The sequence below is a fragment of the Heloderma suspectum genome, chromosome 5 (assembly GCF_057233095.1).
Source record: "Heloderma suspectum isolate Gila_16-S chromosome 5, 16-S_ref, whole genome shotgun sequence".
Taxonomy (NCBI): Eukaryota; Metazoa; Chordata; class Lepidosauria; order Squamata; family Helodermatidae; genus Heloderma; species Heloderma suspectum.
Window position 1 is genome coordinate 112167133 of NC_139462.1, and position 24261 is coordinate 112191393.

The following is a 24261-nucleotide window of genomic DNA, read 5'->3' on the forward strand; positions in this document are numbered from 1 at the left end:
AATAGTTTGTCTTTTAGTTCTTACGTAGATTGTACATTCTACTGACCTGTGAAGTGGTCAGTAGGTGGTGTAATTCTAGAGTATTCAGTAGAACAGGAAGAAAAGTGACAACTGCAATCAAATTTTGATTTGAAAATGAGTGAAAGGATAATAATTTCTGTCACATTTCTGTGTACAGAGAGCTTCATAATTCTTGCCTCCAGTGGTATAAATTATCTTTACTGTTGCATAAGACAATCACTTCTACCTACTATTCAGCCTTTTCATCCATTTAGTTGGAAGTAAGCTAGATTAACAGGCGATGCTGGCTCTTGAGACTGTTGCTCAGATCATTAAGAATATCTTAACTTGTGGAGAAAATACCCTAAAGTTCAAGATCTTTGCAGTCTTTACTTGGGAAGATGCAAAAATATTTTCAGGTAGAATTGTAAGGTCTACCATAAGCCCTGATAACTTGGACTGAGAAGGATGTACTTCTTGAACATCTATGTTTATACTGTAAAGGTGTTTGTTCTCATTAGGTACAATGAAGCAAATCTTCCATATAATTGCATTAGTGATACGTGACATTAAAGCTTAATTGGCTTATTTAAAATATCTTGCACATCAATTTCTTTTAGATTGTGAAAATTGAAAAGGTCATGAGTGCAGTTTCATATTCCTGGGTGAGAGATTTCAATTTTAGTACAATTTGTAGAGAATTAATTAGGAAATACGACTAAAAGAAAAAAGGGTGTTGAATGCAAATAAGGCTGTTATGCTCATTCGCATAAAGAATATGAGGCATCTTGGATTGCTGTGGAAGTCCCATTGAAAATTCAACAAGTGTCCAAATTAGTTTAAAAATAACCTGTTTTGTAACAAGACTGTTTTTTAAGTCTTCATAGCAATTAAGCTGAAAAAAAATTAACAGTTTTCATGGACTCTTATCTGTGTAGGAAATAGATGAAGCCTGTAAGAGGATAAAGCGTGAAATCGATGATCTGGGCCCTGAAGTTGGTGATATTAAAATCATTCCGTTGTATTCCACACTTCCGCCACAGCAGCAGCAGAGGATTTTTGAGCCTCCCCCTCCAAAAAAACCAAATGGTGCAATAGGACGAAAGGTAAGTTTATGAAAGCTGCAATCCTGTACCTACTTAACTGGTAGTAAGCCCCAGTGAAATCAGTGGGACTTCTGAGTGCACATATATAGGTTTGTGCTGTAAAGCATTTTCTGTCTTGGCATATTTTGTGGTAATGAGGTTACTCAAATTTACAGAGGATCTTAACTCTGGGCTTCTCATGTTAATACCATTGATATCTAGGAAATATGGTCCTGTTCTCTCTTCTTTCCTCAATTCTGTCTCTCCAGTTGTATATTATGCAAGTTTTTAGGATGCTGTGATGATAAATATAATTCATGTTTTTTACATTGCCCTTATTTCTATACAGAAATCAATTCGGGTTTGCCCTGTAAGCAGGAATAAAAATTATGTTTAATTTTTAAACTAAATACATTCAAGGATTGTTAAATAATTAAATAGCATTAAATTCATGATTTATGTACCTCATGTAATACAATGGAATTTTACAAATGGTTTAAATAGAGAGGCAGAAGAGGGAGACACTTGGTGAGTTACCCTTAATATTGGAAAATGCAGTTTGAAAACCAGATTGGGTGTATTAATTCTTAAACCTGATGTTAATGCATCATGTTGGGTCATGGGCATTTTTTGAATGATTTGCCATACTGCTGATAGTTGTGAATGATGCATCACAGTGAGGTTTTGAGCTCCCTTTAAGGGAGGAGCCAGAAATATAGATTTAAAACAATCCAAAAATCTCTTTATGAATGATCAAGAAGATCAGAAAGCAAGGAAGAATGATCCTTAATCTGTTATGTCCAGATCTGAGTTGGCGCCTTCCAGGACCTCACTTTATTATACAGGTTTGAACTCTTGATCGGAAGAGAACTTGGGTGTGTGTGTGTGTGTGTGTGTGTGTGCTGGAGATACCTACAACAGAGTGGTCATGACTATAATCCTGCCCATATTAACATGTCCCATATTTTCAGGCAACATTGGGTTGGAGGAGAGAGCTCCCTGAAAATTAGGTATTCTTATGTAGGTTATCTTCACCTTGATTGGGTTTGGAGACCTCACCCACTTTGCACAATACAGTTGTGTTACATAATGTGGCAATGTTACTACTGAAAGAGGTACAGAATAGTTGTTCATGCTATTCTTGTTTGTAGACAGAAACTTTACCCTTGTTCACGACCCACTTGCATGGTGTGCTACCACTGGTGGAATTGCAGCTACAATATATTTCTGGAATTCTTCAAGCTTGCCCTCCCAAATGGCAGGCACCATTTTGTGGCAGAATTATTGCTTCTATATAATCATAGTGTCAGGTGCAATGAATAAAGACCAATACAATATATAATCAACTCCCCCCCCCAACTTTGTAATTAGGGCATTACACCCCTCCCCCTTTAAACCTATATAATATGCTTGTAGTCAGGACCTCTAGTCATGTATGTGAATCATCTTAATTTTTGATTTTGTGTACACAATGAAATGAAGGCATTTTGTTACTATACTTGGTTCTGTAGCTTTAATAACATGCATATACCACACTATCTGGGTGCAAGGGGTGACACTGCAGGACAGATAAAATATGAGCTGGAGGAACTATGTTAGGTAATGATAAATAGAGATCATCTGAAATGCAGGAAGAAATAGGAACAGCAAGTTTAAGTGGTAGAAATTGCTAAAATTGCAGGGAATTCCACTGCCTCATGTATATGGGAGTGTGCAGTACACCTCCGACTTGCTTAATTTGAATCAAATTAAGAGAAACTATTCATATGATGCATTGCATTGTTCTTCAAAACAGAGGTAAACCTCTGCTGAACCAATTCTCAACCCACAGCCTAAAATGGTTTGAATAATGTTTCAGGACAATGGCATAATAGATCCATCATTGCCTAATAATACCCACATCCATTTTTTATCCTTTTCCACTCTAGCCTCTGTGAAAACTAATTTTATAGATTTTATAGTGCTGTTGTCTATACATGGCCTTAAGACTGGTGGACATAAAATGTCCACCTCCTGGTTTGAATGGGTAAATATGGCAGGCAGTTTATGCAGTTACCACAGTAGTCAGGGGCCTTTCAGTGCCATTGCAAACCTTAGTCGCTATGAGGGGATGGTTGTTAGTTGGAGCCATTTAAAGCTGCTTGATGTAGCTGCTGACTTTTGTGTCCTGGCCTTCTGTGCGGTGCAGAGGAATTCTGACTGTGCATTTCGCAATCGCTGCATAACTTAACCTTCTGTTTTATTGTTTTGCAGTACCTTTGAAAAAGACATGAGAGATTCAGGTTTTCCTAAATGTAAAAATGTGTGTGTAATCCCAAAGGGGTTCCACAGAGCATGCTTAATAAGCTGATTTTGTTACTGCTTGTTAGGACAAGGTATACATAGAGTGTTGCTTACGTAACTTACGACATATTTTTGTGCACAAGAAACTCCTTCAAAATTATTGAACAAGTCAGCTGAAACTGTTGTCTTAATTTACATAGGACCAGTTTGATATAGGATATCAAACAAAGCATAGTTTAGAATCTCCAAGTGTAAAATGGACAAACGATGAGTTAGAGTTGCATGTGTGCTTTTGTTTTCTGTCCTCTAAACACATTGCTTCATTACCTTTGTGATGCAAGAGGACATGGAAGTGAAGTAATGGCCATAACTATAGCTTGACAGTTGACATCTTGCCAAATACCATAGATAAGCTTCTTTAAGTATGGTTTGATGTCATATCTCAGTCTGAACTGAGCTAGAGTAGTAGGAAATGCTTATTGTATTGATTAGTTTGATGCAAGTTCAAATTTGAGTTATTTCAAAACTAGCATGATTGCGATGACATTAAACCAACAAAAGAGAAACTTGTCAATGCTAAAAAAATTGTGGGCTTTAAGATTTCCAGCTAGTAGATAGCCTGTCATAAGCCCTATGGTTTCCGACTACTATAGGTTACAAAATTTGCTGCCTGATCTAATGGACAGCCTATGAAATACTTAATGGACCTTATATGAACACTGGACTCTGTCTTTGTACCTTTGTTGAATTCTTAAATGGTTTAATGTTTTCTACCAATACTTGTGCCTAATTTGTAACATGCGCAGTAGAAAAATTATGCTCTTCAACAGGTTGTCGTATCGACTAATATCGCTGAGACATCATTGACAATAGATGGTGTTGTATTTGTCATTGATCCTGGATTTGCTAAGCAAAAGGTAAATATAGATTATTTCATACATGATGGATTCCCTCCCTCCACAAAATTAAGATGGAAACACTGTAGAATTGGCCTGTATATGGTATTCTATTCTACCTGTATTGTTGCTTAATGGGCTTGGTTGACTTAATCCATAAGTAGATGGAAAATAGGTAAAGCTGCGTTTGTGTAAGAATTTTTCAGTGCTATAATAATTGGTTCTAAAGCAGTTTTCAGCTTATTGAAGAACTTTCTTTGGACTTGCTTTCACTTTCCTGCATAAAGTGCCAAAAAGTGTGAGCAAAGGACAGGCAGGGGGCACTTGGTTCTTAAAGCAATTAAAAAAAAATCAGTTACAATGCCAGCCTGCTTATTAAATTCTGTTACAAATAACTAGTTGGTGGGTAGATATGGCTTGGCTTCATGCCTTGTTAAAAATGAACTACCTTTTGGAACCGATTCCTTCAGCCATATTTCAAATTTGAATTTTGAAATGTAGTTAGTTGTATTAAAATTGGAGGAGTTCAGCAGGATGCCAACAGATTAATAAAGTTAGGGTGTTTTATGTGAAAGGCAATAAACATAAAAATAAAGTTTTCCCACTACCAAATAGTATAGTGCTTATTTTTATAGTGCATTTTTAAATTTCTAATGGATGGGTTGCTTTGGTGGCTTACAGAAGTGTTACAAATGTACACAAAATTTTGTGCTTCTTTTAGAGATTTAAAGAGCAAATTTTTCCTCTTGCACTCGTACTAGATTGAGATGATTGTTTTCTATATTTAACTTTTCCATCAAACAGGTATACAATCCTCGAATAAGAGTGGAATCTCTCTTGGTGACTGCAATAAGTAAAGCTTCAGCTCAGCAAAGGGCTGGCCGTGCTGGTCGTACTAGACCAGGCAAGTGTTTCCGACTGTATACGGAGAAGGCTTACAAAACTGAGATGCAGGTGTGTAATGTTCAGTTAGTTGGGTTTAGTTTAAGTCCAGTTATTGTGCTGAAGCTTGATGCAGGATGTAAAAAAATTCATTTTATCCCATAATAATGGTTTCCTTTGCCATTGGGAAATATATGACATGCTAGAAGACTGGACTGTTTGCTTATTAGATAATTTTGGTTGTGGTAAGTTGAGTTAGATATTCATCTCCCTATACTGGTGTTGCTGCTTGAATGCTGAAAAGGTGCAACTTTTCCATTTGCCTTGACCTCAGTTATTTCTTATAAATGTTTTTTTGGTGTCATTACTTTCTTTTAAAATTAATGCTTAAAATTGCAAATACATATACACAGATATAGGCATAAAGAATTCTGGCTGTTATTATCAAGCAAGATACTAGCATGTACAAAATCCATAAATAAGAATATTAGGGGGAAAGGAGGTTTTTTATTTCAGTTCATCTGTTAATTGTTCCGTATTAGACTAGTATATTTTAGCAAAAGCAGAAGCCAACATTAATTAAAGTAAGTTCCCAATTCCTTTTTTACATTTCTAGCATATAGATTGGTAAGGAGCCTTAATTTTGCGTAATTTCTGACATATCTTATGTTGTCCAATTGTCCTGTTTTCCCAAAGTTAGTATAATGTGAAAAACTAATGCTGTATCCAGATATTTTCTCAAACATTGCCATTTTATTGTGTGACCTAGATCTTGTGCCCAGTTTATAGTAAGTTGCTCTTACTCAGTGATATGCCAACATTAGTTTCCAGATGTTTGACACAAAATGTTTCTTATTGCCATATGTTCCCTTTCCTCCCCTCCCTCATACAGTCCTCTAAAATGGAAGTGGGTTCGTTTAGTAACCGTTTAACATAAACTTTTATCTGCAAGTTCATAAAATTGATGTCACTTTTTGTAATGATACATTAAGGGTGCAATCTTATGCAGGTTTAGACAGAAAGACATTCTGCAACTCCCAGGCAACCATGCTGGTTGGGAGATGCTCAGAGTTGTAGGATTTTTTTCTATCTAAATGTGCATAGGAGTGTGCCTTAAATGTGTATTAATGGTATATATTTAAGAGGTGGTTCTTGGGTTGTTTTGTTTGATTGCATCCTTGGTACTGATGGGTGTACATCTGTTCCATGCAGTTTTTACTGCATCCAGTTTTAAGTCTCAGTGAATAAATGGACATGGATATATGTAACTGCACAGAATTGCAGTTGAATTGTATCTTGGCCTATGAAGGCATTGTATTATGGATATGCTGGGCTGTGGCTGCAGCCTTCTGTGCCAGCTGTGGAGCCAATCTTCATGTTTTTGCTGGAGAAGAGTGGTGACATTCGTCTCATTTGAAATTAGGAAAAATTGAAGAGTTAATACTAAAGTGAAGGAAAAATAAATGCTTTATTTATTTCATAGGACAACACCTATCCTGAGATTCTGAGGTCCAACTTGGGTTCTGTGGTATTACAGTTGAAAAAACTTGGTATAGATGATTTGGTTCACTTTGATTTTATGGACCCACCAGGTACAATTTTATGAATTCCTAAAATTACGTTTGTGAAATATAATAAGATAGATCTATATTGTTTGTTTTAACTTGGAGGCTTTGGCATAACCTGAATTAAATTTACTACCTGAAAAGGATTATAACAGGGTCTCTCTAATCTCTGTTATTGCATGCACCAGGCACTGGTAGAAAGCACTCATTATTATTATTTTTAAGTCTTCTGTCTTTATGTGAGAACATATCTGTTACACAGTGCCTCGTAATTGTAGAGCTAATTGTGTAACAGCTATCTCAGATGTGTAAAGTTGTACAGTGTGTTAAGCCTTCTCCATGCTGAGCAGCTTTATGCCACATACTCAGTAGTGGCTCCCTATTTTGAAACCAGTTAGTCTATTTTACTGACTATTTATTTGGCTGGCTTTTTTGTTGTTGTTTTTACTATTGTAGTATGGATTTAACCATGGTCATTGGAACTGGAATCCTCCAAACAAGCTAGCTAGGTCCAAAAGATAATATATTGAACTTGGAAGACTTGGCTTCATATGTCTTGGTCATAAAAATGCTAGGTAGTGTTTGCTATTTCTCAGCTTCAGTTCCTTACTTGAAGTGGTAAAGTAACTTACATAGTACAGCAACTGAATACCTTCCTGGGTACACTTCTGTGTTCTATGTCCGTGACCGCTTTCATTACTTATAGACTTTCAGGGGCCAGCTATAGGCATGGAGCAGTGAACACACTTGCAACCACCTAGAGGAGGGCTTCCTCCTAAATAATTTGAAAGAAGGGGAAAATAGGGGCTCTAAGGGGGTGCTTTCAGGTGGAGATTAAAAGTTGGGGATAGAGGAGGAGAATCCTTCCCTGCCTTTCTTGAGGAGAGCATCTTCCCCATCATTACTGTGCACTTCTGTTCAAGGCTATGAAGTCACAAACAACAGGTGTGGGTGTCTTTTTTAAGGATGGAGATAGTTGCATCCTTTGAGGTCGAACTGCCCCCTTAGTCCTGACAACAAAGACTAACAAGATTGATAATGGGTTATCAGTCTAAACAAGAAAGGTGAGCAGAAGCACTATAACAACTAGTTAGTGTTATGTAACATACAAAAATGAAAGCTTCAATCCTTTCACTACCTTCCTACTGAAATTGTGGGTAGAGTAATAGCATAGGAAAATATAAGAAACGTGAGTTGATCATGAACATCAGGATATCTGGCATGGGATACCTCGAGCTCCAGCAATTTGCTCGGGCCACAACTTAATTTGGAAGGTCGTGCTGAACTTGTGTTATAGAGTATTCTAAAGCTTTGAATGATTTTAAGTTATGCTGTGAAAATCTTAAGAATAGAAGGGCAAGAACGTGCCATAGACTATAGGAAGTAGCTTATGCCAAATCTAGTATAATAAATATTGTTATTTACAAATGTATGAAATGGCTAGATGAGAGCCTGCAAATCAGCATATCTGTAGCCAAATCTCAACTGGTCAAATTGCTAATCCCCAAGCAGCTTTGATTCTTGAGCACAACCCTAAAGCCAACTCCAGAGTTTTATTTGATTCATTGGTTGCTAGATTTCAGTAATTTCATTTGATGGCAGCTTGTGTTCTGAATTTCGTCAACTACAGAATGAAAAATGAGATTGTTTATAACAGTGTGTTATATTTTTGCTTGCTAAAGGCAGCTTAACTCATGTTTTTTTGCAGCTCCGGAAACCTTGATGAGAGCCCTAGAGCTTTTGAATTACCTAGCTGCTTTAAATGATGATGGAGACTTGACTGAACTGGGATCCATGATGGCAGAATTTCCACTCGATCCACAGCTGGCTAAAATGGTTATTGCAAGTTGCGACTACAACTGTTCTAATGAGATTCTATCTATTACTGCCATGCTGTCAGGTAATAGCAGGGACAGAGATGCCAATCAAAACACAGATCTCCAGTTAGGGGAAGCTTGTATTATTGTTCCTGCAACAGGACTTATAACTTTTAAAAAGCTTGAATTGTGCCTTTCAAAGTTACTGTATAGTGTGATTCATAATGGAGTAAAGTTTATAAATGAAAACAAAACTGAAGCTAAAGAAGTCATTGTGTGTGAAATGGTGATCTAACTTGTCTCATGGCAACAAAAAATATATTTATTTGTTAAGGATTACAGACCATAGGAACACATTTCTATCTATTAAAAATTGCACGTATGCTCATGATTTTTGTTACAAAGTGAGCAAGAGCAATAATCATCCACTTTATTTTTCAGTCCTCTAGCTTGTGATTGCCAGTTCCATAACTAGAACATTCCAGTTGTGTTAAGGAGAATCCTAGCAAATCTCTTATGTAAACTTCCCGAATTTTCATTGTTAAAGGGAACACTAGGGGAAGAAGCAACTTCTTAATATTACTACTTCCTATTCTTTTAAAAAGTGGAAAACATAGATAGGATAAAATGGACTTGTCTGAATAGCAATCATTTTGTTACAACTGACGAGTTTCATTAGGGCTGGAGTCTAAAGAGTTACCTGGGTAAATCTGAGGGCTTAGGTATGCCCAGTGGGCTTTTTAAAACATTGAACAGCACACTCATGTCACATCACTCACTGCTTTTGAAAACTGACTGAGTTTCAAAAGTGGTTTGGCACTGGGAAACTGCTGTTTGAGAAATTCAAGCCCAGAGCCCTCTTGGGCATGCAGAAGTAGCATGTGGTTATTTGGGTATTGGCCTAAGACTTTAATTGTTGGTTCCGGGGGAAAAAAACCTGTTCAAAATCTGTGTAGGCAAGGAAAGAAATGAAAGATTATATGGTTAAACCTCCGTCCCCATACTTGGTAATCTATAGTTATATTCTACAGTTAACAAGATGTCAAATGTTCATTATGGTAATAGAGACAATACCACTTACCAAATTATAAAAGAGATATATTTCGGTTGTCCCTGAAATGGGGAAGTTCACGGTAGATCAAAAGACAAAGGTTTGGGGGTAAGACAAGCTGTCACTTTATTATTGCAGCATATTAACAGTATAACAGTATTTTTCTAAAAGCAAGCTACAATGTTTATTGCAGAGTTTTGACAGTTCAGACTCAGAGCAGATGGGCAGGGCAGAATCTAATTGTTTCATGTAAATTGTAGCCTTATTTGCGGAGGTGGTGGTAGGTTGATGCCTGCCTTTTTATGCCATGCATTTTCGTCAAACCAGACTAAGACTTGATCTGAGCTCTCTCTATGAGCTGCTTATGTTTTAATCCCTTTAACTGTATATATAAATATTTTGAACGAAGACATTTTACTTAAACCTTGCCCTCCTCTTTATAGATACTTCACAAAATATTTATACATATGGTAGCTTTATTCTTTCTCAACTAAGAACTTGTACTGAATGTTGCATTTAACAGTATTGTATTAAGAATACAGTCTAAAAGACATTTATTCTGAAGGATAGTTACCCTCTTGGATGCAGTTAAGGCACAATTTTCTAAAATCCTGTTGCTTTCTACAAAGTGTCAACAACAGAACCAATAAACATAACCACATTGAACAAAACACATATGGGAGCCATCTAATAACAGGTTTAGATGCAATCCTATACATGTCTACTCAGAGGTAATTCCCATTGGGTTCAATGGGGCTTACTCCCAGCAAAATGGGTATGGGATTGCAACCTTACAGTACTGTGTTATATGCAAGTGGTAGATAAAATGAAGAGGAAAATAGTGTTGCTTATTGAAGTTAGCTAAACTGAAGTAATTTTATATATTTTTTAACTAAGGCCTTCATAAAATGACTTTAAGCTGATAAAAATTAGTACTGCTCTTCATTCTACTACTTGCAGGATAAACATGACTAATTTTTATCTGTAATTTCTAGTTGAACATTGAATTAATGGAAATATGCAGTAATAGTGAATGGTGTTTTATTAGCCTTAGAGCCACAACATTTAAACTGTTTTCTGTTTCTGGATGTTGGACTTGATTTGATTTTGTAGAAACTCTTCTCTTTGGACTTTTGGTACTTTATTTAAAAATTATGCATGTGGCTCTTGCAGTATTGCTGTTGGCATATTGCAATTGTGCACAGTATTCAATTTCTGTATTGTTATCAGTCATTTCCCAGTATGTCTGTACTTTTAGAAGGCTAAAAGACCAGTTTAAAATTGTGTGAATGATTTAAACAATATTTATGAGCTTTGGTTGTGACTAAGGCAAAAAATATCATGGAGTTTAAGGAGCAGGTAGATATTCATCTTGTTCTTTCATCATTCAATGTGATTAGTTTCACTTAAACACATGTGTAGCTTTTAAGTGGAATATTATTTTTGTACACAATCTCTAGGGAAAATACTTCACTCTTCATGTATGAGGCTGAGAAACTAGAACTAACTCATCAAGCGAGTTGCTTTATGGAGTGTTTACCACTATAAGTGGTGAAATCACTGCTTATGGTCATTAATTATCCTTCATTTTGACCTTTTAAATTAAAATAAATTAAATTAAAATGCATTACTTAAAGAGAAATTGATATGTAAGGAGAACAAGTATAGTCTCAAGCCACTAAATTCAGATTTGCTTGTTAAGGTCTGATAAAGCTGCTGGGCAGTCTACCTTCCACCACTGCCGCTATCATCAGAGCCCTGGACTGCTATATATTTATATATTTATTCACATATGTTTCTGTCTGCCAGTGCTGATAGCAATGCCTGCTGTTGATGACAGAGCTATAATACAAGTTCATATTTGCTATCAATAGAATAGTTGTTGGCATAATGTTTTTAGGGGTTCCTCTTGCTGAATACCCCTCGTTCCCACAGGTTTCTATTGACCATAGACTACTTCTCTGAAAATGCATTGTCTCCACTGCATTGGGTAGAGCTATCAGCATTTGGTTTTCACTGAGGTCACATGATCCTTCCATTACAGAACTTTGATGGCCTTCAGAATAGATTTTTTTGATGCCTACTTCTAGTCAAAATAATCAGGCATTCTGTAGCTTTGAAATCCTCTTGTCTTGCAGATGTGGTTAGGTGTTGATGTACCAATTCAAGGTAGTAGACAGTCCAAGATGCAGTTGGAGGCCATCCTGCCCTGCCCTATGCTCTGTGAACTGACCTAGCTAGGCCTTGTTCCTCTATCTGTGAATGCGTGACTCATCGATATGGGCGTTTGTGTTGGGCCCATACCAACCTTGTTTAGTCCCACAGTGTTTTGTTCGCCCCACGGAAGCCAAGAAAGCTGCAGATGAGGCCAAGATGAGGTTCGCCCACATAGATGGAGATCATTTGACGTTGCTGAATGTCTACCATGCTTTCAAACAAAGTGAGTATAAACTTGCGATACTTGTGTATTTGTTAGTGCATGGTGTTTACAGTTTGATGAATGTGTATTCACTCTAGCTGGAAACTTTTTTTGCAGAGACTACTGGATAGTTATGTATTACCACTTACAAAAAGACAGTATTTGTAGTGGAAAATACTCTGAGCTGATGTAGTGGATAAGGTGCCGAGTTCAAATTGGGAAGTCGGTGGTTCAAATTTCGACTGTGCCGTTAGCTCACTAGGTGGCTTTAGGGCAAGCTACACTTCCTCAGCCTAGGCTCTCCATCTGCACCACGGGGATAAAGAGACTGACCTCATTTACGTTCTGGATGTAAAGATTGCTAAGATATGTATGTGAAGTGCTTTGAACATTCTCAGATTCCATCTCACTGGGATAATTTTGCATTTTCTACTTATTGGAGAAATGGTTTTCTTCAGTTCAGGCATTTATGTCAGGGGTCTATACCACCCAGCAGCCGAAGTTCTCTGGGCAATTCACAGAATTTTTGAGACTTATACCGCTTTGATCCCAACATGAATTGGACCATCTAACAGGGTTGGAGATTGGGTGGGAGGAGATCAGTCTTAAAAAATGGGGGAGGGGAAAATGACCAAAAGCCATTAAATAAATCACAGTGTAAAAGTAAAAAAGATAGTTTCATGTGTTTATTAACACAGCTAAACCCTGAGTTGTTATTAATATATAACTTGCTTGATTAAACTGATACTTCTTTGAAAATACATATATTGTTGTAGTGTCATGGTAGGATGGGACTTAACATCTAGGTAGAGGAAAATAATGATTAGCTACGAAGGCCAGACAGAATTTGTGGACTCCTGACTATACCTAAACGGAAAACATTAATGTTACATTCTTCTGCTCATTGCTGAATTGAAATTGAGTGTGTTTTGTCAATACAAAACATCTGAATATCTATTATTTAGAGGTACTGGATATTGCAATAGGTATTACAGATGAGGAGAGCATTAATGACTCGGTTGGAAGTTTTATTTAAATCATTAGGAAAAAAATGTGTGTGTGTGTGTATGTGGGGGATGCAGAGGAAGGTCAATCTAGATTAAGGAGCATGCACAAATCTGTTGTTGACTCCTGATCATGAGATCAGTTTCAGTTAGCTGAAGTTGCTGAGTTTTGGATACTAGAACTACTCTGAATTACTGAGTAATGGGCAGGTAGGTGTTGCTTCACAGGGTAGCAAGTAATTGTGACAACTTTGTCACAAGGATATTGTTTGCTCTTGAGAGTTATCTGCACTAATGTATTCAGTCTTCCAATAACATCACTGTTTAGTTAAGTCTGTGTAAAAAGTTAGTCCAAGATCAAAGTGTGGAGCAGAAAAAGCAATTCTCTCTTCTGAAGAACTGGGGTGAATGACCTAGGTTTCAATTTATATTTTTCATCATTGGTTTTCATGTCAGAACTGATACCTATCTCTGTGAAACAGTGAATTACTCCATTTCCTTGAAGACTTACCTGACAGAGTAGTTGCACTTGCTTGTATAATCTGTAAATTAAAATGTGAAGGTAATGGTTTGACAGATATGAAAATGGTTCAAAATAGATTTGTTCTTCTCTAAACAAGCAAAAGCGAAGAACTTTTGAAGTTGCTGGTAGATCAGAAGTGTCATGGCAGATGCTAGTCGGCTTTTACCTTGTGCAGAAATGTATTTTGTCTTTATATGGAATGTGAGTTTTACAGTTACAGGCTGCCTGTTTTTTTTTCTATTGCAACTGTTAGATGCATTCCTCATCTGTAGTTGGAACACCCCTATGTACTCTCTGAAGGGCTCATAGATGGTCTTCGGATCTTCTCTTCAACAGTGCAAATCTGTTCCATTTGATAACACCAGCATGTTTCCACATTTAACACTGGGAGAATATGAATGGAGTCAGGGCTGGAAAAATCCCAGTGCTTAGTTGTCCAGGCTGCACGGTACTTGATGTTTGTGCCTACGCATGTAGAAGTGGGATCTTGCGTGCATATTGTCATGCACAATTTCACAGGTCCATCCAACAGCCAAGGCTGTATACACATAGCCCTTTAAAAGAAGCTGGAATAGTACTGATTAGCTGTTTGGGATTGGGTGGGTGTGGATTCAGTTTCTCCCCTCCCTACCAAACAAGTGATCAGCATGGTACTAGCTTCCTTATAAGGACTACGCTTCTGCAGTCCCAGCTGCTGCACCTGTGCACTATTGGATCAGAGTTAATGTTCTTTAGAGAATTCTGTACCAGAAACTAGCAGCTGTCAGCCATCTCCTAGCCTAAAAGCAGCTAGGTCTTTCATATATGGCATGCCAGAATCCAGAAATGAAACATTACAAAACTTGTAGAATAGAGCCCATTGTACTTACCAGCCCATAATGACTTTCTATTATTTATTTTTTTCCCCATGCTGTTTCCTATTGTCTTGGCCTCCTTGAACTAAGTTTTAAATATTTGAACAATTCAGCATTTACTTCCTTTGTCAGTGTTGCTGCAAATATAAGTCATTGGGTTTCTTATCCATGTAGTCTCATTTAAAGATTGCACAGCCAAATTAACCTAAGAGCAACTGAAAAGGTGTAGCAGTTGCTGTTTAAATAAAACAGTGTTATTTGGTATTTTAATCGGTCCACTGGATTGACCATTCGGCTGGTTTCTGTTTGTGTACTTGTTCTAATTTTGTAAACTGCTCACTTTTAGATGATTCATGACTTTTTTTTAACATTGCAGATCATGAATCGGTTCAGTGGTGTTATGACAACTTCATTAACTACAGGTCCCTGATGTCTGCAGACAATGTACGCCAACAGCTGTCACGAATCATGGACAGATTTAATTTGCCACGTAGAAGCACAGACTTCACAAGCAGGGACTATTACATCAATATAAGAAAGGCTTTGGTTACTGGTTACTTCATGCAGGTATGTCTACATATAAAATACAGGAAAATATGTCTCCACCTCTGTTAAAATTTACATTGAGAGCTCCTTCATCCTGGGATCTGTATTTTTCTTTGTGTAACTCCCAAGCTCCCTGAACATTAGTGATGCTATATAGATAATAAATAATCTTGTTTTTAGTTATGCTGGATAGTTTCTGCCTTTTCGATGCTAGGTGTTTTTAAAAAATGAATATACAGGTTCCATTTAATTCAAGATTAAGAGGTCTTGAAAAGAGGCATACTTTTAACCCTATTAATATGATAAAAATTCGTAGAATATAATTTTAAAAATAGGCTGACGCCTAAGAGGAAACCAGAAGTTCAGCTATGTATGAAATACAGATTATGAGTATAGGCAGACTGTATCTATGTACTTCAGTTTATTGTGCAGTGGTTGGACATCTACTTTATTAACAGCAGGTTGGGCCAAGTGACCTGGTTTCACATAACAGCAATTCATGGGTTGTTTAACCCATGAATTGTGACCACACGAGAGCAACGGCACTGCTTTGGCCTTTTATCCAGTTTCATAAACAACCCAGGAATGCCTTATTCCTGGATAGTTCGATGCGATGTCCAAACTTGGAACTCTGAGTTGTTGAGGGACAAACAACCCAGAGCAGTCATGTTTACTCTTTTTCAACTAGGAGCCAGTTTGGCAAAAAAAAATACAATGTGAGAGCCACATTAACTTGCAACTAGAATTAATGCAGAATAATCATATGCAAATCTTACTTTGGATTTCAGTTCCTGTCAGCCCAGCTAGCACGGTTAATGGTCAAAGATGCTGGGAGTTGTAGTCCAAAACAACTTGAGGGCACTAATGAATGTGAATGGAAATCTCTGTTCACTGTTCTGCAGAGCAGAGGGGAGCAACTGCTTGTGTGGGGTGAGGTGAGGCTCACTCTAACACAAAAGAAACCACCCAAAATTTACCATGTTCACCTCCACATTGCTTGATGTTACAGGGGGTGGAGGAGGATTAACCTAGTCACAGTGTCTCCTTTTGCCTTTTGTTGGGCTAAAAGGCAATCCTCCTTGCCCCCTCCCTGCTGCAGCTCAGCAGTCCTGCTTTTCTCTTTTCTTCCCTTTTTTAAACCTTTGAGGAAGCTTGGCTCTTTGTGGGGCTGGGCTAGGCTAGCCTCCCCTCCTGCCTGATGAAGTGGGAAATGTTGCTGCCAATCAGCACATACAAGAAAGCAATTTGCAGTACTGATTTCAATGCTGTGGCCACGCATCGTTTTAATGTAAAAACATTTTTCTCCGAGTGAGAGTGGTAGTATACTCAGCCCATCAGACTCCACCTTTAGGATAATACAGCAATAAGGGTGCTGGAACAGTGATGGAAGGGTAAGGGATCCTCATTGGCTGCATGACCAGAAAGGAGGAGTCCCGCTGAGCCCATTGCTATTATTGATCCTCTGAGATAAATATTTGAAGGTAAATGAATCTGTTTGACACAGAGAGAGAGAGAGAGAGAGAGAGGAAGAGAAAAAGGGGCTGGAAATGTGTTTGGAAATCTTCAGTGGGGTTTCTGGGAGCTGCCAGTAGCCCATAGGCCTTGCAGTAAAGGACAGTGATCCAGAGTTTTAACCCAACAGCAAGCCATCGGTTCAGACTCTGGTTTATTTGTCCCTCAACAACCCAGAGTTTGAGGCTCAGATGTCGCATCAAACAACCCAGGAATGGGGCATTCCTGGATTGTTTACAAAAGTAGGTGCAACATGGAAGTGGCGAGCGTTCACAAGGCAGCATGCTCGCTCTGGCACGGCCCTAACTATGGGTTGTTTAATACTTTAAATAATGCAGTCAATCTTATTCAGGACATACCAAACAATGAATTGAACTGTGCTTTCCGAGGCTCTATACTGTTGCCTGCTTAGACTTTGGCGAGGATCTTGTTGCCTCTTGTGTATGGAGCATCTGCCGATTTATTTCCCCTCACTTCTGCCTGCAGCCCTTTGAAGCAGATTGAAGGCCAAGTCTTTAGGAGAGGCTCTTTAGTGGGACTCTAGGACTTACAGTGGGAAGGCAATTCCTAAAAAGCCTCAAGTCATGTAGCACCATGTGCAGTCTTTTGGATCCCAGCCTAAATTTATCATTTTTGTATTACAGTTAATACCATGGCAATAATGTTAATCTTTCATCTGATTTATAGTTAGTTTTAGCCACAATATTACTAACCAATTTAGTAAAATGTACATTATCCATCCTAGTTGCAGGGAGTTTAAAAATAAACACATGGAACTTTCAGCATCCATCCTCAGGGTACATTCTTTTTATTCTGTAGCATCTAAATCACCAGAGGGTTCTGCTTAGACTTTCCTTTTTACCTGACAGTGTTCTTTAATTGTTTAGAGTATTACAGTATGTGTTCCCAGGACAGATCATGCATAAAACCTATCTAATTATTGGAAATTTGTAAGCCTGTTTGTTAAAAATGCACGGGAAGAAATAAAAACCCACCAAATAGTTTAATTTCTGTGAGACTGATGACCCTTGAGGTGCTTTTATGGACCTATTTACTTTCTGGATTACCTTTTTGCATATCCATGTTGATGGGTATTTGGAATTAAATACCCAGTCCAGTGATTTTGTTTAGGCATAGAACTCTGTTTACAAGAAGCAACTCTATTTGGACAGTATGTTTTACTCATTTCAGTGGCAGAAGCAGAATTATGTTCACATTGCTTCATGTGCATGAATCTGTTTCCTCTTTGAAGTGAATGGGACAGTCCACATGAACAAGAGTTCAGTGAGCACACTGGAGTATGCATGATCTTGATTGGGACATCTGCTTAGTACTTGTGGCTTGTTGAGTATTAGTTAACATTAGTTGAATCCTCTTGCCAGATGTACAAGGTTTTAATGTCTGTGGTCTTTATTTCTACTGCTAATCCTGTGTCCCCCCACCCTTTTTAATGTGCCCGTCTTATGAACATATATCTTAAGGATTTCATAGACTCCAAGGGGTAGTAAATTACCAAATATCCAGTTATTTTAGGATGTTACTTTTTCAGAATTCAGCTCAGACCAGGGTTTTGAGACTGAAAATACGTCCTATCCCTCTATAAGGGTTAGCGATTGTTACGTGCTTGGGGTTTGAGGGAGGAAATAGATGCTTGCGGAGTCAACTTTGATGCAGAATTATTGAAATAGAAATCGCCACATTCCAGATCTTGGTTTTCCACTTTTTCTGAGTGATATATCATGGAAGAAACATCGTAGTTACCACATTTCTAATTTGTGTGTGTGTGAATGTTGCTTAATGTAGGTGGCACATTTAGAACGGACAGGACACTATCTAACGGTGAAAGACAACCAAGTAGTGCAGTTGCATCCTTCCACAGTTCTTGATCACAAACCTGAATGGGTGCTTTACAACGAATTTGTTCTTACCACAAAGAACTACATCCGCACTTGTACAGATATCAAGCCAGAATGGTAAGCCTTTTTTTAATATCAGTTTCAATTATATTTATAAAAAGTTTGTTGCTCCAATTCCTCTCACCTGATTCAGTTAGGTGGTAGTATACGTAAGCCTACCCTGGGAGTCAGGAGGGATGGCCTGCATGCCATAAAGTTGTGATCCTTTCTTTTTGTAACAAAATAATAATAATGTAAACATTAATAAAGACTTCATAATTTTTAAAAGAACATTATGTGGACTAGTACTTGTATTTCTCTTGTTGGTACTGTTAATGGCATGCAGGGGAGATTTTGGATTTTAAAAGCTTGATTTGGGGCACTGCTGGCTTTGCCGCCATGGTTAAGAGTGGTCAAGCACCTAAGCCAAACCATTGTGGTGTGGGCGAATGTGTGCAAGAGAGGGAGGAGAGTGTGCAGTCACATAACCCGCTTGCTAAACCCTACTTAAGGGGCAAGCTAGCATTATGTTTATACCAGCACTCCTTTTTTAAAAAAGGGATGTTGTTGTGCTACTCTGTTATTATTTGTTTAATATTTTATCCCTACCCACAATTGTGCTACCTTTTATTCAGGCAATTTTGAATTGGATTGATAAAAAGTGATTGATGGTACTTTAATAAATAAAGGATTTTGAATAGTAATTGCACACATGCCAAAGTTGAAATCTAAGAACAATGATCATAACTGAAGACTTGTGTACTGCCTTATTAGATATGGTGGCCATTGTGGAAAAGAGATCATGTTATAAAAAGGTCCAAAAAGGAATGAATGCTAAGAAATAGGACTTCCTTGGTATTTTCATGCCTGCTCTTTCTAAATCCAGTTTTCTTTTCTTCCGCTATTATCCTTAAAAAAGAAGCTATGCTTAGGTAGGAAATGATTTGTTACTGAGAGGTTAACATCATAGGCTTGGGTTTCCAGTCCACCATGCCATTTCATAATCCCTGGTGAATTCTGAGTCCCTTCCTTACTCCCTGGCTTGATCACACCACGGTTTTCTGTTGCATCTGAACCGTACAAACATAGTTTGCCTGCAAACCAGAACATACAGTTTGAACATGGTTTCCAGTTCTGTTTTTCATGCAAAGTATGGTATGTGCAACCTATATTCCCAGTTCAGGTGTAATGACAGATTATAAAACCAAGAAGGTTCTGAACTTTCCAGTGATGGTTTGGAGGACTGGGAACACTACATCTGAACCAATCCATAGAATTTGACAGCAGTGAGATTTTTTTGTATATAGCTATAACACACAGTTTGGTTCTCATACTGCGGTTTAACCCCAAATTTGAAAAAAGAGATGAAAAGAGGTTCCTATCAGTCATGTGACAAACAACTGGATAATTTCCTTGTAACATTATTTCCAAGTTCATATTATTCCAAGTCAATAAAAAGTTGACCATTTTAATGAATGTTAAAAATTATTTTAATGTTATGGATACATAGCATTTTTATGTATTTTTATCCCTCTCGACAGTCACTGCATGTTACAAGCATTTTATATTGATCTTTTAAGTTTTGAAACTTTCAGAATAGTAAGGATACTTAATACTTGGAGGTGCCTTTTATTTTGAAACAGTGTTTTTCAGTTGGATGCTTTTTATACATAGTGGCTTTCCATATTTCTAGGCATTGTTAAATAGATTGATAATCTAATTATCATAAGTAGCTACTAATTGGGCCATTGCTATCGCCTGCATGATCATATCTGTGAACAAGTGACAAACCTTTCTTTCTTTGGCAGGTTGGTGAAAATTGCCCCTCAATATTATGACATGAGCAATTTTCCACAGTGTGAAGCAAAGAGACAGTTGGACCGCATCATTGCCAAACTTCAGTCCAAGGAATACTCGCAGTACTGAATTTTATTATTTGAATGGAAGTTGCTCAGAGGACAGCTTAAAACAATGAATTAACTCTTAAGTTCCAAGTTGTGCTCTTTGCGTTGGTTCAATAATGGCCTTTATTTGAAAGCTTTTAAATTTTTCTTTACAGTAAATATTCCATTCTGATTTCATAAATTAAACATGTATGCCTCCCTTTTGTGTTCACACTGTAGCTCATACTGGAAAAGCTGATCAATGTTTTGCAGTTTATTAAACGTAGTTCTATATATAACAATGTTATAAGCATTTCTTTAGAAATGGTTGAAAATGCTTCTAAAATGTGATTATCGACCATGGTATGCATGATCGTTGTAATTGTTGACATTCCTTTTAGAAGTTGTGAAATGTTACAACGTGCTTATGTAGACACAATCTTCAGCTTCAGTACAGAGGTACTGACTTCAATAAAGTCTATTTATACTAATGTTTTGGCAAAGTAACTTACCATTTTTGTTCCCTTGGTTAAAGAATGCTGTGGGTTCAAGCCCTATGCAGGTGTTTGCCTACAGCAGCCTTCCCCAGCATGGTGCTATGCTGGCTGGTAATTATAGGAATTGTAGTCCAACACGTCGGGAGAGCACCACATTGGGGAAGGCTGGCCTACAGTATGTGAGGGTTAAAGTGGGAGGAGATGTGGGCACGCACTCCCTCCACCATGGTCTCTGACCTCCTGACTGCTGTTACAGATCTTTCCATGTTTAGTGTGAAAATCTGAAAGGGTCAAAGCTTTCTGTGTTCGGGAACCCTGCTATATCAGGATTACCAGTCACATATAGGATTGTAAGTGTGTTCAGCTGAATGTCTTACAAAGCTCTTCCAGATCTTCATACTAAACGTGCAAAGATCTCTAACAGCAGCTGGGTGTGTGGGAACCACATTCCTGCTCCAATTTAAATCCTCATGTGTTGCAGGCAAATTCCTGAACTGGGACTCATTCATCCTGAAATCAACAGTTGAATGGTCTATTTCAGTTTATTGTGTTCAAATATTCCAGATAATTACTTAAGGATTGTTCTTGACCATAGAACAATGCTTGCTAACTAATGGATGTTGATATTATGTGTGCCATGCCAACTGCCTGATTACTACAACCTTACATGCTGAAACAGAAGTTTGTTCTAGGTGAAGAAACTCAGATGTGTACGTAGAGCTTCCCTGCCTGCAATCCCTTCTGCATGCTGGATGGAGGAAGCAAATCATGATGCACATTTCCATTGTAATTAATTAGGGCAGCCTACATGCGCAAAAAATTCAATGTGTCTATTTGAGCTCTTGCTGATCTCCGCAGCAGCACATACAGTCTGACCAAAACCTCTTCTAACAGTTTGCTCAGATATGTTCCTTTCCGGTATTAGAATGTAAAATCCTTTCCATTTACACTCATTGTCAAGTGAAGTAGACTTCACCTAGAAGTTCATAAATGGATGTACTGTTCCTTTTAAGAAACAAATAATAGTTTACTTTCAGATAAGTAAAATAAGGGCCATGATCCTGATGTTTTTGCAGACATGCATATTAAGACCCTAAGGCTTTAAGATGTACACAGTGGTCAGCTGAATGGATAGATACGAGCACTCTTTTAGTACCAAGATGCACTTTTGGCTGAGAGGCTTATGTACTCTCTTCCCAACCACATACATCTAACCATTCTTAGGGAACATTTATATGCATTCTTAAGGAGCTTGTTTGTAGAAGGTAACAACCCTAAAAGCCAAAAGAAAGACCACTTTTACTTTAGAGATGGTGGTATTAGTCAAAATTGTTATTAGACTGGCAAACATTTTCAAGACTAAGTTTGGGGATCTGCACCATCACTAGTCAAGGTTGTCTAATAAATTTTTAGGGCTTCCAGTTCTAAAATGTTTATGCAAGTATGGAATTGAACAATTTACAGTGGAATTCTTATAGTCCTTAAACTGTAAGCCTTAGTCCTGTTAAAACAAGTGGATTTCTATCTGATATTAGTCGGGAGTGAACCTTGGGTTTCTGCACATGGGTCAGATGAGACTTGATTCTCCATTTTTTGCAATGGACTGAACATGGAGAGGAGATAAAGGAAGGTCTCCCCTTCTGTATACACAAACAATTGTGTGTAAACATTCATACCCAAGATAGGTGTGCTAGTAACACAAAAAACTTAGACCATTAAGCTATTTAGTGTGGATACATTAAATCTTGTGTTCCTTTAAAAAAGTGTCTAAACTTAGAAAATTCAGATGATATGAGAAACTTTATTACAAGTTAAGAAATGTAATGGAACAAGTTCAGTAGGGTTACTAGTAAGAAACACATGCTGAAATAATGCAAATGCCACAATGTTTAACTGTTCCATTTTTTAAAAATTTCTTGAGAGAGAACCTGAGTTGTATTTTTGTGCTACAGTGAATCTATTGTGTCATTTGCCAAAAGCTATATGAAAGAAGTATTTCCATTTTTAAATCTCAGTGTCCTCAAAGAGCTGTAAGAGACAGCCTAGTTGGAAGGGGATTTCTCATCCACATTTAATTACTGGATTTACATGTTGAAAATCACAAAAAAAAATTAAGGCATAGAACTGTTAGAACAACATAATTATGGAAGACAATACTTGTTAGATGTGCATGCAATCTTCTAGAGAAACAGTTCAAAGCGGGGAGAGATGCTGAATAAAATAGGGAGAAATTTATTTACTTTTGGCATATGTACTCTTATGAACTTGGTGGGGGCAGGGTGTTACTGTCACTGTCTAGCAACTTAAAGAGGTATACTGTTGTTAATAAACAGGCAGGTTTGGTCCAAGCCAGTAACTGGAAAAAAAATCTAGGTTGTACACAATTTGTAAGTTGGTTTAACCTGCTATTGCCCAACCTTTCTGAGAGGAGTACCAAATGAGTGAGGCATTAAGTCAGAAATTAATATGTGGCCTATACCATAGCCAAACATACATTGTTGCAGTGGTAAAATACCTTGGTTCTTGTGGATTGTGACACTGGACTTTTTAAAGCATACGTATGGCACAATCCTATGCATGTTTAGACAGAGAAAAGGCCTACAATTCCCTAGCCAGCAAGGCTGTCTAAACATGCATAGGATTGCGCCCTTGAGCATTGTCTTAATTTAACAAAAGTGTGCATTATGACTAGAGTCGAGATCCTAGATAAATGCTTCTACCAGCTATTCATGTTTTCCCCCTTCTACTATGTTTTAGGTATAATTTAATATTTGATTTATTCAAAGGGAAGGTGTGAGTAGCTATTTGGAATCTTTCTATCAAGACATAAACTGTTGGTACAGCTCAGAACCACATTGTATGAGTACATGCTTTTATTGACCTGGCTGGTTATATATTAGGTCTTAAAAGTGAGATATTTGTAGTCCATCCAGTCTGCAAGTGGCCCTTAAGAGGTTTCCAGTACTACTTGCTATATATGTTTACATCCCATATAGCAGCCTTCCCCAATCTGGCACCCTCCAGATGTCTTGGTTGACAAATCCCACCACAACTTATCATTGCCCATGCTGGGGCTCATGGGAACTGTAGTTCAAAATATATGAAGGGCACAGGATTAGGGACGGCTGCCTTGGGCTGCAATCCTATACACACTTACCTGGGAGTAAGTCCTGTTGAACTCTGTGCTACTTCCATCCAAGTAGACATCCCTAGGATTGTCCTGTTAGCTTTGTATTTTAAATACCATATGACATTTCTAGTCTATGCTTGGTGGCCTTCTCTGATTCCAAGTAAAACTTCTATTTTGCAATAATATCTATCCAGAAATTGCCTCCTTGTATAGAAGCAAATAGAAATACGTTTTAAAGATTAATGCTAGTAATAAATATTGGCGCTAGTATCAACTAGGTTTTAAAGTAGTTGATTTATTGACCTGCTTTTTAATCACTTGAAACTTACCATTTGAATTCAGTGGGACTTACTTCTAAGTAATAAGCATGGATGTGGTTGAGAAACTGAAGGAGATATGAAATAATGCCATTTAATAAA

General features: G+C 37.6%; 1 protein-coding gene across 3 annotated transcripts in view; it reads left to right on the forward strand.

The window, feature by feature from the left end:
- The window catches only part of DHX15 (DEAH-box helicase 15), a 56699-nt gene extending 35993 nt beyond the window's left edge, over window positions 1-20706 (forward strand). For 2 of the 3 annotated variants that reach the window (XM_084857016.1, XM_084857015.1), the window contains 9 exons: window positions 939-1106; window positions 4199-4285; window positions 5069-5218; window positions 6630-6738; window positions 8420-8611; window positions 11897-12019; window positions 14756-14946; window positions 18241-18410; window positions 20141-20706. In XM_084857016.1, the coding sequence (XP_084713142.1) occupies window positions 939-1106; window positions 4199-4285; window positions 5069-5218; window positions 6630-6738; window positions 8420-8611; window positions 11897-12019; window positions 14756-14946; window positions 18241-18410; window positions 20141-20258 (1308 nt within the window). In that variant the 3' untranslated portion in view covers window positions 20259-20706. Of the gene's footprint in view, window positions 1-938; window positions 1107-4198; window positions 4286-5068; window positions 5219-6629; window positions 6739-8419; window positions 8612-11896; window positions 12020-13778; window positions 13974-14755; window positions 14947-18240; window positions 18411-20140 lie in introns of all 3 variants that reach the window. The other variant, XR_014792189.1, reaches the window with a different exon arrangement.
- The last annotated feature ends 3555 nt before the right edge of the window (window positions 20707-24261 follow it).